At 39.7% G+C, this 18104-nt stretch overlaps 1 protein-coding gene across 1 annotated transcript in view; it reads right to left on the minus strand.

The window, feature by feature from the left end:
* Window positions 1–18104, minus strand: part of CCDC6 (coiled-coil domain containing 6) — a 169134-nt gene that overhangs the window by 82060 nt on the left and 68970 nt on the right. Inside the window, exon 2 of the mRNA XM_007958930.2 lies at window positions 11020–11169. Coding sequence (XP_007957121.1) covers window positions 11020–11169 — 150 coding nt within the window. The remainder of the gene's footprint in view (window positions 1–11019; window positions 11170–18104) is intronic.

Raw genomic sequence — 18104 nt, forward strand, 5'->3', positions numbered from 1 at the left:
TCAGCCTTCTGGTTAGCAGTCAAATGCCTTAGGCACTATGCTACTCCAGGGAAGACAAAAGTAAATGCCTGCGAGGTCCAGGCTGATAGCAAACAAAGAGTGGATGGGGCTAACCACAGACTTAGCAAATGCAATCCAACACATAGCTAAAGTCTGTTTCTAAAGAGTAGAGTAAAAAGTTAAACCTATCATGCTGGCCAAAGACTGTTAAAGGTCACTGTGGTCTCAGAGCTTATAGCCTTAAACCATGATAATCACAGAGTCCACTGATTCAGAAGCTACCGTATGCTTCCAACCTCCTCACCTCTGCCCACACTGTGCCGTCTGCCCAGGGTGCCTGAATACCTCACCCCAACTTATGGAATCTGGGGGAATGACTCAAAAGACATCTTCTACAGAAAATTCCCACATGCCTTCAGCATACTATGTCCACTCACTCTGGCATTTTAATGATTATTGCATGGCATCTTTCAAATATCTAAGGCATCTGACTGCTAACCAGAAGGTTGGCAATTCAAACCCACCAGCCACTCTGTGGAAGGAAGACTGGGCAATCTACTTGCATAAATATTTGCCACCTCAGAATCCCAAAGGGGGTCGCTATGAGTCGGAATCAACTCAACGGCAGTGAGTTTGGTTTTGGTTTTTTTTCTATTCAAAAACCCGAAGTCACTGCCGTAGAGTGAAATCCAACTCATAGTTACCCCATAGGACACAGCAGAACTGCCTCATAGGGTCTCTCTAAGGTTATAAATCTTTACGGAAGTGGACTGCCATATCTTTCTCCTGTTGGAGCAGCTGGTGGTAATGTCAAGTTGTTTTCAAAATGGTTGTAACAACTTCCATTCCCACCAGCAGTCCACGAAATTTCCCTAGTAATGTCCTGTTGTGGTTTAAAGTCGTCTTTCCTGATTACTAGTGAGGTTGTGTACTTTTATATTTCCTTATCAGCCATTTGGTTATGCATCTATGTCATGAGCCTGTTGAAGTCTTTTGTCATTTTTCTCCTGAGTTGCTATATTTAAGTTGAAACAGCCATCTTAGCCTGTGCTTTCTAGTTTTTCCTACCTTCTCAAGAAGTGATTATCCTTTCATTTTTCTCCCCTTCTATTATCTGTCATAGGAGTTCTGGTGGCGCTGTGCCTAAGGCACTTGACTGCTAACCAGAAGGCTGACGGTTCAAACCCACCAGGCACTCCTTGGAAAGAAGGTTGGACAATCTACTGCCGTAGTGATATTGCCTTGGAAACCCAAGGAGGGGTCGCTATGAGTCGGGTCCAACTCCACAGCACATAACAACAGCAACAATTCTTTGTCATATACTTCATTATCTTAGTGGTTATCTTAGATATTGCAAGCATGTGTGTATTAAAATTTCACATAAATTAAAACTTTTACTCTCTGCCTGGACACACAAGACCTTAAAACATCCTAACTGTAATTAATTCCCCTTCCCAAATACATGCTATTGGTACTTACAGTTAAACTTAATTATAATGTATATAATTACACATACAGATATAAAATATCACTTTGCTCTTAAATTCCTCCCTGTATTCCTGACAGTCCATCTGTGATCAATTTCTATCCTTGATATGTATCTTTGAGAATTTATTCTAGTATAGATAGTAAATTGGTTTTTTTTTTTTTTTTTTTAAATATCTTAGTTTAGCTTTGCTCTTAAAAAACATTTTTGTTGGATATAAAATATCACGTTAAAAGTGCTTTCTTTTCAACACCTTACCCATATTATTTCACTGCCTTCTGGCTTTCATTTTGCTGTTGAGAAGTCTGTCATTAGTCTTGTCACTCCTCAAAAGGTAGTATGTCTTTTTATTTTGGCTGCTTTAAAAAGTTTCCCTTTGTTTTTGGGATATTGAATGTTCACTCTGATTTTCTCAGATACAGCCATATCCTGGTTGGGATTTAATAAGTTTCTTGGACTATTGTCTTTCATCAGCTCTGAGAAATCTTCATTTGTCATCTTTTCAAATACTGCATTCATCCTATTCCTTTTCCTCTCTTTCTATAACTCCAATGAAAAGTATCAACACTTCTCACTGTACCTTCCATGTCTGTTAATCATTCTGTATTTTGCATGTTGTTATCATACTGGGCTGCATTCTGGACAGCTTCTTCTGCAATATTTTCCAGTTTACAAACGTTCTTTTCAATTGTATCTATGCTATTAAATGAGTTCTTGACTATCGTATTTTTTGGTTATAGACTTTCTGGATTATTTTTCAAATATGAATGTCCTTCTCTACACCTTCCAGTTTCCTGATGAAGCTTTCAAGCTTGGCTTATATCTCGGTAAGTACAGTAAATATAGTTGCTTTGTAGTTTATGCCAAATATTGGAAATATCTGTGAAGTCCTTCTCTGTTCTGTAATTGTTGCCGGTTTACTTTCATGGAATCTCGTATTTTGATGTGCCTACCTCTCTCTGATTGTGTGCTGCCCACTGTAGTTTAAGTTATTTGTAGGTGAAACTTAGGACCTAGAAAATATTCTCCTCTAGAAAAAAAAAATTTTCTGCCTGATAGCATATGTTTAGGTATACCTTTATCCAAACTCAAACCTTCATGTTCACTCCAATGATGCAAAACTGGTTCACTCTTATCTTGAGGGTGAAGATTTTATGATTCCACTTTAAAGTTGGAGGTGATTTATCAGACTCTCTACTTTTGGTTAGCCTGACCTTTGACTTCTATAACCCTAGCTCCACAAAACTACCAAAGCACACTCTTAGCTGTTTCTTACTAGCAAATGCTCTCAGCAATGGGTCCTGATCCTCTCTTGATTCCCAGTCTCCCCCAGATCTCAGCCCAATAGTTCTTCATCTTCTTTTTACTTCTTTGATGTTTTTTAAAAAATTGAAAAGCATTTTTTTTAGCTTTTATTTCTCTTCAGTAAGTTTTCTCTGAATTATCTGTCATTTCCTAGAGAGGAAGACATATGTAACTTCTATAAAGGAAAAATTGCTAGGTCCTTTCAGAAAATTATTTATTTTTTATTGTAGTTCCTTGTCAGTATTCTCAGTGCTGAGAACTAAAGTTCAGCTGGGGTGTAGTAAATTATCTGGTATGGCTTTTCTAGCCATAAGTCTCTGTAAACTCCATGGTGGAATTTGCTGTGAGCAACTGAGGAGCTCCTGATTGTTAAAGTAATCCACTTGGGGTATTTCTGTTGCGAGTGGCACAAAGCAATGTTCTGGGAAGTTCGCTCTCTCTCACGTACTTAGAATGCTGATGTTATGATTGTTTAGTTTGGCCACTCTGCCAGGCTCAAAAGGAACCCTCCCTAGAGGCAGAGTCTCTCTGACTGCTGGCTGAGAAAGACGTGCTGCTGAGAGCTATGCATTCCTGAGACACATACTGCTGAGAAAGAGACAGTGAGAGACACCCCTGCTGGGACAGAGACTGGGAGAGACTACTGGCTGAGAGACAGAGGGCTGAGACTGAGCATTGTTTCTGAGCTCGAATTGTAGCCTGGTGCTTCCCTAATAAACCCCATAATCTGTAAGTTGTGTGTGGCCACTGCAGCAAATTACTGAACCCAGCAGAGAGGTGGTGGGTGCTGTGGGAGGAACAGCTGGTGTCAGGGTTGGTGAAATGGCTGGAGGGAGGCAGCATGTCTGGCCTTGCAGAGATAGGCCTTGGGCTGCTGATGGTGATTCTGTCTTCCGCTTGTGGGGTTAGAGGAGGTCAGGAGATGTGCCCTCCCTGCCCCTTTGACACCAGCCCTAACTTTTGAATAGATGGGTCCAATCCAACATCTGGCTTCCCATCCACTCAGTATACCTAAAGGGCTAAATATGAGTTTCCTAGATTTCCAATAGCATGAAGCCACTAAAAGCATTAATACTTTTAGAGAAATATGCTTAGGAAGAAGGTTAAAAAACGATGCTCCACAAATAGACAAACAAGTCCTTTAGGCTCTGGTGTTAGAGCTTCTGTATTGAAAATCCATTGTATAAAGACTTGCAGTTTCTTCTTCTGAGAAAGAGAGTGTTTAGCCCAAAGAAGTCATTCTACATTGAGATACTGGAAATTAAAAAGCCTCATCTTTCTTAGCTTATGAATTAAGAGGGAAAAGGGTGAAGATCATCAGCAGCAGAATATAACTCAGGATTTTAAGGTAATTACTATCTGTAAATTATTCTGAAAATACTAAAGAACCTAACCATGAAATGCAACTTCTAACTACAGAGTTTTAAAGTCATTTGAAAAGCAATTTGTAGTGATTGCTAAAGAGCATCTACAATGGAGCCACATATCCTTCAAAAGCCAAGATTCATCTTTTCAACTAGATGTAATGGTGCTTTCCATCCACCCTAGAAAAAAAGCAACCTCTCAGCTCAGCTTCACTTTATTATTTCTACCTTTATTTTCCCTCTACCTGCATTTTCTCACATGTTATGTCAAATAAGTCATCAAGGGAAGCTTCTAAGTCCTTCCATTTTTGGGAATCTAGACATAATATTAACACAGACATGCATGCATGCTTTAGGAAATACTCAGTGATTTCTCAAGCCCGAAGAACTGCTTCAAGTTTATTGTGTTTTATAATCATAATGCAAATTGTGTTGAACTGAGAAATTTTTGGCATGCTACTAACCACAGAATTCTGGACTATGCATTGGCCACTGGTGGATACAGCACTTAAACTGCATTGAAAACAGCCCAGGAGCTCTTTACAGATGCTCTGTGAAAGCTACATGCAAGTCCCTTGGAAAAGAAGCAAAGAACAGATGAAGCTAAGGTTTAGACAATTTAGAATGAAAAATAACATAAACATAAATAAATAACTCTGTCCAACTACTTTGTAAGCTATGATGTGATAGCAAATTTCTCTAACTGATGTCAATAGCCCTGAGGAACTAAAAGGCAAAAGAGCCCAGTTCTAACCACCTTAATTAAAAAAAAAAAAAAAAAAAAACCTCACTGACATTGAGTCAGATCTGACTCATGGTGACCCCTCCTTGGGTTTCTGAGGCGGTATCACTACGGAAGTAGATTCCCTAATCTTCCTTCCGAGGAGTGGCTGGTGGGTTTGAACTGCCAGCCTTCTAGTTAGCAGTCAAATGCCTTAGGTACTATGCCACCAGAACTCCCAACCACTTTAATAAATATTTCAAGATCTTTTATCCCCTACCATGGGAAGAACCAAGTTTTCATCTGAATGTATACATGGCAGTCTCAATCTAGGTGGCCTACAAATTCATTAAACAGAGTTCTACACATATTTATCACCCTGACATGTGATTTTGCTACCTGTACAAACAAAATGATTCCATGGCCATCTTGGTGACTTGGGAAGTTTGGGAGAAACAAATAGCCTTTGATTCTGGTCTACATGCTAGAAAAAACGGGAATTCAGTATCCAGACTTATTTCTAATCTCAGTGGACATGCTATGCTACCCAGAGATACACCCTCTTTGGGGCTAGAGAAACATTACAAAAAAAAAAACCCACTGCTGTTGAGTTGGAGCCGACTCATAGAGACCCTTCCTTGGGTGGGTTTCCAAGGCATTATCACTACAGAAGTAATTGCCCAACCTTCCTTCTGAGGAGTGGCTGGTGGGTTTGAACCTCCAGCCTTCTGGTTAGCAGTCAAATGCCTTAGGCACTATGCCACCAGAGCTCCAGGGAAGTTATGCTTCCCTGGACAAAAAATGGAACCCATTAATATGACGTTGGAAGGAGAAACTACTTCTCCAAAATTGTGGACAGGGGAGAAAGAGGGCAAATGAGGCCTTCTGTCCAGATGAGCAAGCAGATTCAGAGACTTATTAAAATTCTTCCTCATAGTTTTATTCCTGTGCAAACAGAGATGAAAGAATAATGCTGTGGCATGATACTCTTCTGCTATAAATCTTTGGGTAGTGGCAGCTGCAACAGTGGTTTCGCCCACAACTTCCTTCCTTTCTTCCATATATCAATCTTGCCATAGATGCTAGGAAGCTTCAACTGCTTTAATTTCAGGAGATATTCTAACCTCAGGGACTGAGTCAATAATAGAGAGATGGAGAGATAGAGAGAGACAGAGAGAGAGAAAAAAAAATGTGTTGCTTGGGAAAAGATCCAAAAAACAGACTTTCAATGATTGATAAGAATGTGTCCCCTCGCCATCAAGCTCAATTGGCATAACATATTACACAAAACATTGTTCTACCTCCTACTTTGGCAAGTAGCGATGGGATCTTAAAAGCTTGCAAGCAGTCATCTAGATGGGTCTCTCATCACCCAGAGCAAAGAAGAATGAAGAAAACCAAAGATTCGTCAAAACAATTAGTCCTAGCAACTGGTACACCATGCAATCCACAGCAATCCACAGCCTATATGACCACGAGACCAGAAGAACTAGATGGTGCCCGGCTACCACTGTCAACCACTTGGAGGGAGATCTAGATAGGAGATCCTGGATATATAGAGAGAACAATGTGGAACAAAACTCAAAATCATTTGGGAAAAAAAAAGGCAGGGGGGGCAGGTTTGCTGGTGTGATAGAACCTGGTGGAACCACTGAGGCTATGGCCCCTAGCTGCCCTTCAAGTCTGGAATTGAACCCACACCGGTGGCTTCCAGCCAAACAAAAGACAGGCATATGAGTTGAACATTTATTTACCTGAGGTAGATACACTCCTTGGAGAGAACAATCATGGGAGAAAGAAGGGCTGTTTATGCACAGGGAGACAGCTCAGGAGGCAGGAGTGCATGGAGGGATGGACACAGGGAAGATGTAACTATCAGGAGGAAGTGGGAGGGGAGCTGTTGCATTGGGGTAAATTGTAGTCAATGTCATGAGACAAAGTAAATTGCTCTGTAAATTTTCATCCAAATCACAATCAATCAATCAATCAAACAATGCATCCCCTTCATAAGGATATGGTACAGTAATTTCTAATACCTATGGTGGTATTATTTTCAGAGGACCAGATCTAATTTAATAAGTGAATCAAAAGTACAATATTACAAGTCTATTTGTTATTTTAAGGTCTGAAATTTGAAACTTGAATTTGATTGAAAACATTCAGAGATCCAATATGCAGTTGCTCTCATCCCAGTCCTATTTGGGGTGTGTGTGTGTGGGGCGGGGCTCATTAATTTTTGGTTAAGAGTGTAGGCAACAGTTGAACAAGCTGATAGGTTTCCCAAAGAACAGGAAGTGAACTTGATGCATGAAAGCAGGTGGGGAAATTTACAAGAGCTAAACCATATTAATCTTAGCAAGGGCAGGTCTTCTGGTTGCCATTGGTGACTGGTGGCCAGCACTTACCAGAGACACTAGAAATTAAAAAAAAAAAAAAAAAAAGTTTTATAACTCAGGGCCAGTACAGTAAATCAAATAAAGACTCACAAGACAGCTACACTAATCTTTAGAGCATTCTGATTATACTAGATTATATTAGATATACTGATTATACTAGATCTTAATGATATGGACAGTTCAGAATCTTCTATCAATGGCAAGCGAGCGTACACTACAGGGGCTTTCAATGCATTGCTCTCCACGGCATACAGATACACTAAGGCAGCAGGACTCTGAGCTCTCAAAGTCAGTGATGCAGAAGGAAATTTCAAAAGGGAAGGACAAAAAAGGCGTCAGATTTTTAAATTTCCTTTTAAAGAAATAAGGTATTTTCTAGCTATAAAAGCAATTAATACTGCTACTAGAAAACTGGAAGTAAACGGGTACAAGAAAAATTAATATAACCTATAAACTCATCACCCAAGCATATCATTAATATTTTTGGAGAATAGTCTTTTAGGCTTTTTTCTTATGTAAATGCTGTATTAAATACTGATGAAGACTTTTATACACAAAACATTTCTTGTGAATTTTAGATGATAAATTATGATTAAACTATACCTTCTCTTCAAGAAACTCCAGAGCTGAATTTAGTTCCAATGCAGGACAGTGCTAGACTCAGCAAAAGTACTAGAAGGTTCTTTTTAAGACAATGTCTTACTAGTCAGTAGTCAACCTCCTGCACAATAATAAAAAGTAGGTTCTTGGGTGTTTATTTCATGTTGTGCTACCTCGTATCTAAAGCGATCAACTATAATAGTGCCAGAGAAAAAAAAAGAGCTCTGGAATTTGCCAGAGACCTTAATCTCACACAACCTGCTATTTATCTCCTTTCAAAAACCTAAGAACCAAGCTGAGATTCATGAAGGATTGTCTGAAGGATATGATAACCATTGATTTGTCCAGATTCTGTAAGACAGGACATCAAGTGCTTACTCACCCATCTGTTGTTGTTGTTGCTGTTGTTATGTGCCATCAGGTCGACCCGATTCATAGTGAGCCCTCCTTGGGTTTCTGAGGCAGTATCACTATGGAAGTAGATTACCCAATCTTCCTTCTGAGGAGTAGCTGGTGGGTTTGAACTGCCAGCCTTCTGGTTAGCAGTCAAGTGCCTAGGCACTTCTATCTAGAGCTCCCTAAATATACCTTCACAGAATCACACCTTTGAACTACCCCCTTTGTTTTTACTGAGGGCAAAAATAAGACATGATGTCATGAAGACTAGTGCTACATTATATACTGATTTGATACACAAAAAATCCAATTTATCTTGCTATTTAGTTTATATACTATTCAGTCTCTTTAAAAAGATCTACCCCTCCAATTTATTTTTTTAAGGTTTTTAATTATTTGTTTTTTCCTCCTGACCAATTAGAATTATATTTTTCTTTATAGCAGTACAAATACATACAAAACATTTGCCATTTCAACATTTTTTATGTGAACAATTCAGAAACATCAATTACATTCATGTTATACAACCATCATCACCACTACACATTTACTAAAATTTTCCAACACTCTTAACAGCAACTCAGTAAAGAACTATTGTTTTAGATATAAGAACTATAAAAACACCAAACTCACTGCCATCAAGTAGGATCGGACTCACAGAGACCCCTCCTTGAATTTCCGAAGCTGTACCACTACGGAATAAATTGCCCAACCTTCCTTCCGAGGAGTGGCTGGTGGGTTTGAACCTCCAGCCATCTGGTTAGCAGTCAAACACCTTAGGCACTACGCCACCAGAGCTCCCATAAGAACTAATGGGGGAGGGGGGGATAACACCACCTTTCTCCAGGCTATAGCTTTATTTCTAGGATGCTCAGAGTTTAAATTTTAAGCTCAAGCCTTCTTATGCCAATTGTATTAAACAACCAAATTCCTTTTCTGTTGTTCATAGCTCTTTTGTTTTCACTCTTATTTAGTACCTTATTTTAAGGACCATCAATGTCCTTGGAAAATAAGTGGGCTATATAATAAACGAAATGAGAGTCCAATTATAAATTACACAACCTTTTTCCACTGAAGATGAGTCTTTATATAGAAAAAAAGCACAATCTGGGTAGGGTCTGATTGCTTTACATTATACTTTGGTCAAAGACTCACACATAAATTGAAAAGAAAAAACATTTCTTGCAGTGTTAAAAATTAGAACATCTGATTACATACTAAACACTGGAAAACAAATCATAATTACATCCTTTTATTGCTAGAAGCAACATGCAGAATAAATCATCTAACGCTGCTAAGGTAAAATATAGTCAAAGGTCAAACTAACCTCTTCTCTCCTCATTTTTTCTCTAACTCAGAGTGAACAAGAATAAACAAAAAGTTTCAGTGTGGAAACCTTGCCCAAAATCTGATAGATAGTAATGCCAGGGCAACTCTAGTTTTCACATTTCAAAAACTAGTACATAAATCAAAAATGTTTACACACCTGTAATAGTATCTTTACTCAGTAATTAAGTAAACAAATGACAATAAAAGATGGGTAAAATGTCTCTGGCCCACTATATAAATGTTTTTATACCAAAGCATCCAGTCTTCTGCTATATGTAAAGTTTTGAACCAGTTGATTCTGGTTTGACCCCCTGCTGAGAATTTGCCTTTCCAGCCCAGGTGTAATGAATCAGAATCTACATTTTAAAAAGATCCTCAGGTGATTCTTACAGATCCCCTTAAGAGCCATCCCGGCATCTTGTTAAAATGTAGCTTCTGATTTAATGTGTGTAGGGTGGAAATGTAAATTCTGAGCTGGGGGTAGAACTAGTTTGAAGCCCTGATTATAATACAGGATCACCTATGTTAAAAGGTAAGATATGAATTCAAGAAGTTTTTAAAGAGACTTAAATATCCTTTCAAACTCAGACTAAAATATGATATTTCAACCAAATTAAAATACTATTCAGTGGTGCGAGATGATTTTATATCTGTTCACTGTTTCGGACGAATCACATTAAATAATGAATGACAATTTAATTAATATCCCACTTATTCCTAAATTCATACTAAGTAACCAACAAAATATTTCTCCTGAACATGTTTCTCTTCTATACTTTACTAGTAAGTTTTTGGGGAGAAATGAGCCACCGAACCACAGAGATCAAGTCATCCTATGTGTTTTGTGTGGTGTTTTCCATATACTGTTAGCGACTAACATTAAGTCATCCATTTTAGCATCAGTCTAATATTTGTTCAGTGATATATTATTCACTCCGAGGAATATAGTTGGCTGTGTGTAATTTTAATTATCACAGATACTTATTTCCTCCCTGAAAGTGACATTTCAACTTCATATAATTTAGTACAAAAGAACCAATTCTGGCTGCTAATGATGGATTCATTATAAAAACCACACAAATGGACAAAGAAACCTCACATTTGGTGTTAATCCCCATATTTTTCGATTGCTGCATACTGCATTCATCTCTCCTATGATAAGGCCTCATGCTCCCCAATAATTTTTTGAAGTCCTCAGGGTACAAAATGTCTTACCTTACCTAAAAGATTAGCTACGGCATGACAGCTTTGAGTTTCATGCTGCTGCCATCTTTACCTGGGTATTTTTAACCTCCAAAGAACCTTAGCTACAAATTCATCAGCAAATGCTTCAAGCAAAGTGCTCTATCAAAGTCGATTTCTTTTTTTTCCCCCTACAGAGGAAAATAGGCAGGGAATGAGAGAATAGAAAAGATAATTTACCTGCATCAATTTTCTGGAGAGCTCATTAGTGAGGAACTCTTCTTCCTTCTCATAATTTACAGCAAGGGTTTCTTTCTCCTTCTGCAAAGCCTGAATTTTCTTGAATAAAGTGTTACTGATGAATTCTTCTTCTTGTTCAGCCCTGGCTTGCTGTTTAAAGACAAATTAAGAGAAAAAAACAAAACGCATGGTAAGGAAACAGGACACTTGCTAATTGAAATATAGTTCTTTAATTCCAAAGAGAGCACCTATTTTAATTAGAGCTCTATTTTTAATTATGAAGCCCATGAAGCACAAACCAGAAGAACTCAGCAATAATATAAAAATGAAGATTACCCCTATCCCAAAGGCCTCCCTGTACTATGTATTAACCTCTTCTTGGAGTGATGCTGTTGCTAGCTGCCAATGAGATAGCCCCCAACTCACAGCAATGCCAAGTACAACAAATGAAACACTGCTAGGTCCTGTGCCATCCTCATGATCAGTCACAGATCAGACCTTTGTGCTCCATAGGGTTTTCAGAACTAGATCACCAGGGCTTTCCTCCTAGTCCGTCTTAGGCTGGAAGCTCCACTAAAACCTGTTCAGCATCATAGCCACACACTAAGCCTCCACTGACAGACGGGTCGTGGCTTCACATGAGGTGCACTGGCCAAAAGCTGAACCCAGGTCTCCCAGAATTCTACCACTGAACCACCAACGCCTCATTCTTAAAGTGATACTTTAAAGAAATCATCAAAGATCATTTTGTAGTTTTTAAGCAGGAACCCCAAATCAAGAACTAGAATACAGAATATGGGTCCAATTCTGTGGTATATGCATCAATTTGTGACCACTCCCTGCATGTCACTACATCTCAAAGGTTTGTAATTAAAATATTTAGGCAATTGGAGCAGAAGTTCAATTCATTTAAAAGTAAAATCATGTCACCTGTTTAGGATGTCACTGAAATGGTTTGGATATGCTGTTAGAAAAGACATATATATACACACGGATACATTTATATATCCATTGAATAGTGACCGAAAAGAAAATACAGTAAATGGCTAAACTCACTGTTGTCAAGTCAGTCCTGACTCACAGCCACCCATCCTGGATTTCCAAGGTGGTATCTCTATGGTATCTCTCCTTGACCAGGAGGCTGTCGTTCGAACAGAACAAGGGGACACTACATGGTTTAAAATCAAGAAGGGAGTGCGTCAGGGTTGTATCCTTTCTCCACACTTATTCAGTCTATATGCTGAGCAAATAATCCGAGAAGCTGGACTATATGAAGAAAAATGTGGTATCAGGATTGGAGGAAGAATCATTAACAACCTGAGATATGCAGACGATACAACTTTGCTTGCTGAAAGTGAGGATGACTTAAGGCACCTACTGATGAAGGTTGAAGAATACAGTCTGCAGTATGCATTACATCTCAACATAAAGAAAACAAAAATCCTCACAACTGGACCAATGAGCAGCATCACAATAAATGGAGAGAAGATTGAGGTTGTCAAGGAATTCACGTTGCTTGGTTCTACAATCGATGCCAACGGAAGCAGCAGTCAGGACATTAGACGACGTGTAGCATTGGGGAAGTCAACTGCGAAGGAACTGTTTCAAGTGCTGAGGAGCAAGGATATCTCCTTGAGGACTAAGGTGTGCCTGACACAAGCCATGATATTTCCAATCTCCTGGTATGCATGTGAGAGCTGGACAATGAATAAGGAAGACCGAAGAAGAGTTGATGCTTTTGAGCTGTGGTGCTGGCGAAGAATGCTGAAAGTACCATGGACTGCTAAAAGAACTAACAGATCTGTCCTGGAGGAAGTGCAGCCAGAATGCTCCTTGGAAGCAAGAATGGCCAGACTTCATCTCACCTATTTTGGTCATGTTGTAAGAAGGGACCATTCCCTGGAGAAGGATGTCATGCTTGGTAGGGTGTAGGGTCGACGAAAGAGGGGGAGGCCTTCAAGGAGATGGATTGATACGGTGGCTGCGATGATGGGCTCGAGTATGGCAGGGATTGTGGGGCTGGCGCGGGATCGGGTAGTGTTTCGTTCTGCTGTGCATGGGGTCGCTATGGGTCGGAAACGACTCGACGACACTTAACAACAACAGCAACAATCTCTACGGAAGCATACCCAGTCTTCCTTCCAAGGAGTGGCTGGTAAGTTTGAACCTCCAGCCTTCTGGTTAGCAGTCAAGTGCCTGAGCCACTATGCTGCTAGAGCTCCCACTAAATGGATAAGATAGTAGAAATCTAGGGGGTAAGGGGTAAAGGTGCATGAAAAGAGTTTTATCTTTTATTTATTTCCCTTCTAGGAATTTTTTGGGGAGAAGGGCAAGGAAAGGCATTACTGGATTTTAAAAATACAGGAGAAAAGAGGGCCTGACATAATTCAAAAAAGATGAAAATATTCTTCTGTAGATACCCCTCAAAATTTTTAACAGAAAAAACTAACAATGCTTAAAGAAATTAATCTTCCTAGAAAGAGCTTCCAAACAAAAAACCAAACTCATTGCCACTGAGTCGATTCCAACTCATAGCAACCCCCTTTGGGTTTCTGAGGCAGTGAATCTTTACAGAAGTCCATTGCCCAATCTTCCTTCCTCAAAGTGGCTGATGGATTTGAACCACCAACCTTCTGGTTAGCAGTCAAATAAATGCCTTAGACCCTATGCCACCAGAGCTCCTTAGAAAGAGCTTACTTGTTTCAAATGGGCTCAACTCTATTCAAAGCACTTTTTAAAGTGCAACATTTTGATGCATTGATCCCACATAAAACATTCCCATTTTATCTGCCAAGTGAGGGAGAGCTACATGAACCCGGAGACTAAGAGGGCCAGAAGTGCAGGACAGAAAGGGGCACCTGTATTAAACAATGACCACCCTTTATTATAGAGAGGTCCGACAACCACTCCCAGCTCTGGTGGTTTAGGTTCCTGTACATAGTCACCAGGAGCTCTGGTAGCATAGTGGCTAAAGCACTTGACTGCTCACCAGAAGGCTGGCGGTTCAAACCCACCAGCCACTCCTCGGAAGGAAGGTTGGGCAATCCTACTTCTGTAGTGATACTGCCTCGGAAACCCAAGGAGGGGTCGCTATGAGTCGGGGCCGACTTGATGGCACATAACAACAACAACAACACAGTCACCAGCTCCCTCCACACCCACACCCTAGATCCATGGTTTCTGTGGATTCCACAATCCCTGCTCTCAGTTACAGCAACTTTAGAGGAAGTCTACCAATCCCTGGAACCACTTGCCAGGAATTCTAAAAAAGAGGACTGTGTGTATAGCTTAGACTGAGAAAGCATGCTACATGAGGTGGTAGCTTTGGAAGGAGTTCTTTAAAATACCATTCTGGGATAGGCCAGGAGGATTGAGCAACAAAGAACACATCACTCAGCTAATAAATTTTTATTACCAGCCAAGGACGTCAAGTGAGCAGTCTCTCCATCCCCCCTGATTCCCTTACACAGTTCACGTTTCACTCGCACTTCTCAATGCCTTACTGTTTCCACTACAGTCAAGAGAAACTGTTGTAGATGGTACTTCCCCTCCCCCTTTAAATTAATCCCAACGCTTCTTCAAAACTTACATACTTCAAGATCTCCATACTTCTCATACTAGTGCAATGGGCAGGAATCCAAAGCATTTATTTAGGGCATATTTGACACATATATCAAGCCTACAATCTGTTCAAGCTACCTGTTTTTCTGGTTTTGACTGACAAAGTCCTATATGATTTGAATGCTGATTATTCTAAAAGTTATAGAAAAGAAAGGTCGAGAGCAACTACAGTGCTTTTGCTGGCAATTCTGGATTTAGAATTCACAAGGGTGTTTGCCATACATATGAAAGGGTGCTTTATTATCAACCAGACTTAACTTCTTGCACACATAACCCACATTTAGTATTTTAGGCCATTGGTAAATTTAATCATAAACAGTAAAAGTGAACCAGACAGAGGCTCAAACTACCACCTTCCCTTCCCTCTTACACACGAGCCTAGAAATAAGTTGAAAATAAGAGGCTGGACCCTAAGAGTTACCCCCACCCCAACACCCTCATGTAACAATTAAGTTAAATAGACAACAGATTTCAGTGTTGTTGTTGTTGTTTTTTAACTTTAAAAAAAAAAAAAACCTACCCTGATATAAACCAACCAAAACCAAACACACTGCCATAGAGTCAGGCCCAACTCATAGCAACCCCTCCTTGGGTTTCTGAGGTGGTATCACTACAGAAGTAGATTGCCCAACCTTCCTTCCGAGGAGTGGCTGATGGGTTTGAACCGCCAGCCTTCTGGTTAGCAGTCAAATGCCTCAGACACTACGCCACCAGAGCCCCTACCCTGATAATAGAAGTAGATTAGTGGCTATTTAACGCTAGGGTGGATGGGGGGTTAGAGATTACTGCTAATGGGTATGGGGTTTCTTTCGGTAGTGTGAAAAATGTTCTAGAATTGAAACAATCTTATGAATATGCAAAATATATACATTAAAAGGATGAATTTTAAAGTATGCGAGTTATACCCCAATGGGGGGGGACACTGAAAATTAGCAGGGTCTGTAGTTCAAAGAAGGAGTCCTTGGGCGGTACAGTTAAGCACTTGACTATTAACCATAAGGTTGGTTGTTCGAACCCATCCCAAGGCTCCTCCAAAGACCTGTCAATCTGCTTCCCAAAGGTCACAGTCTCAAAAATCCTATTGAGTGCAGTTCTTCTCTGCAGACATGGGGTTGCCAAGAGTTGGAATCAACTGGGTGAAAACTGGTTTGTTTTGCTTGGGGTCTTTTGGGGGTTTAGAGAGCATCTTTTTTTCTTTGTTATATTCTTTCTACCCAGGAAAACACAGCAAAAAAAAGGAGGGGGGGATCCTCCTAAAATAAGTGACCCATCCTATTTGTGGGCAGCTAAGGCTTTGTTTGGCAAGGAGCTCTGGTAGCATAGTGCCTAAGGCACTTGACTGCTAACCAGAAGGCTGGCGGTTCAAACCCACCAGCCACTCCTCGGAAGGAAGGTTGGGCAATCAACTTCCATAGTGATACTGCCTCGGCAACCCAAGGAGGGGTCACTATGAGTCAGGGCCGACTCAATGGCACATAACAACATCATAGTCACTTATTTCTTGGCAAAGCCCATTAAATAAAAAATGCCACTTTCAGGATCCCTGAATGAAAACAGAATTACCAGTATTACCAATGCCTGTTAAGGTCTATCTAACATGGCCAAACACACTACATAAACATAAAACCAAAACATAAAACCCCAGCTTATCCTTTTTCCAACTGGCCACAGATCCTCGTAAGTGTAAACACACAAATGAGGATGAAAGACAAGATACTGTATCTAATATAGCTTCAGAGAAAATTACAAAAAAAATAAAATTTTATTTAATAAAGGATCAGATACAGCATACTGACAACATGCATAAATGCTCTGATTATCAAAGAAGGAGCTACGCACTATAGGTAAGGATCAAGCCTTCATTCTGGCTTCTACTCACTGCCACTTTCTCCCCATGCTAGATGGATTATCTCAATCTAAGCCTTAGTCCTGGTTTTTTATTTGAGCCATAAAACAAATTACCTTTCTACTTTATTTCCCCCAAAGGAAGGTATGAGCCAGGTAGTCAAAGCCAGGACACAAAGAAGGAAGCCCCAGGCACCATCTGCTTGGCACCACGATTTGGATAGACCGGACAGACGGAGAGCAGACGTTGGATGGACAGAGGGAAGATAAAACACGCTGCCTTAGGAAATCTTACCAGGTTTGATCAGGATACCTTCCTTTTTATCAGAAGTACTTGAAAATCTCAGAATACCTAAACACACTGAAATTAAAAAATAAAGTTGCCTTTCAAAAGCTAACCAGAAGGTTGCTGGTTTAAACCCACTAACCGTTCCATGGAAGACAGAGCAATCTATTTCCCTAAAGATTTAGTGCCTCAGAAACCCAGAGTGTTGCCATCAGTTGGAATCCACTCTGATGGCAGTGAGTTTGGTTTGAGGTTCTAGTAAACAAACAAAGCAAGATTCATCGTAATTCTGTAAACTCTCATCAAGAAAGAAAATGTCAAAAAACATTAGGAACTCTTTGAAGAATGTTTGTAGAACTGAAGAGTGGGGAAACTGAACAATCTGTCATTATATTTTCATGATCAATATGGTCCTGTTGCTATGCTTAGAAATAGAGTGAATTTGGTATAACCTTATTCACTCATTACTTAATGCTTGTTATTTTAACACATTGCCCCTCACCCAGCAGTACTCACTCAATACCTGTTAATATGAGGATAAGAATATAAACCATCTCTTTATTATTTTCTCCCCATCCCACAAAAGAAACAGTATTTTGAAAAGTAAAATGAAAAAGAAAAGAGGAAAGAGTGGAGGAGGGGAAAGCATAGGAGAAACTTACCAAGTGCTCCGGGAAAAAACAGACACCAAAAAAAATTCTTGAAAAAAGTTATCTGGTCCTGACTCATCCCATATTTATTAGGTGATCATCCCATAAAGCAACGTAATTTTTGGTCCTTAAGGAAAATACAGTTTGTTCTGACTCACTGTTATCATGTCTAGAGAACAAATTTGTTCCGACTCACTGTTATCATGACTAGAGAACAAATTTGACAGGCGATTGCCATGTGATTCTGTTATCACTGGCACTTTGGAGATCAAGGGTTAGTATAGAGAGAGAAACTCAAAACTCTAAATAATAGCATTCACTGCTGATGGGAAAATCCAAGTGCCAAAAACAAAATCATGTAGGATGACTCAACTCATGGTATGTCAAGCACAAGAAAAAGCACCGATTTCAAAGTAAGAAGCTATAAGCAAATATCTGCATGATTGCAGCCACACATAAAGGATATAACCAGGATAAAGTTCAAGGGAGTAGCAAGATAATACATTTACATTTGTTCAAAAAAAATTCCTTTTAAGTTAGTTGGTGACTTGTTTTAATAACAAAGAATTATATAACTAAAGTATCTTTAAGTTTTAATGCTTAAGAATCCAGGCAGTGGTGGAACCACTGAGACTATGGCCCCTAGCTGCCCTTCAGGTCTGGAATTGAACCCACACCTGTGG

Source organism: Orycteropus afer, unplaced genomic scaffold, assembly GCF_000298275.1.
Source record: "Orycteropus afer afer isolate SDZICR_OR568_19922 unplaced genomic scaffold, OryAfe1.0 scaffold00016, whole genome shotgun sequence".
In the NCBI taxonomy this organism is placed as follows: domain Eukaryota; kingdom Metazoa; phylum Chordata; class Mammalia; order Tubulidentata; family Orycteropodidae; genus Orycteropus; species Orycteropus afer.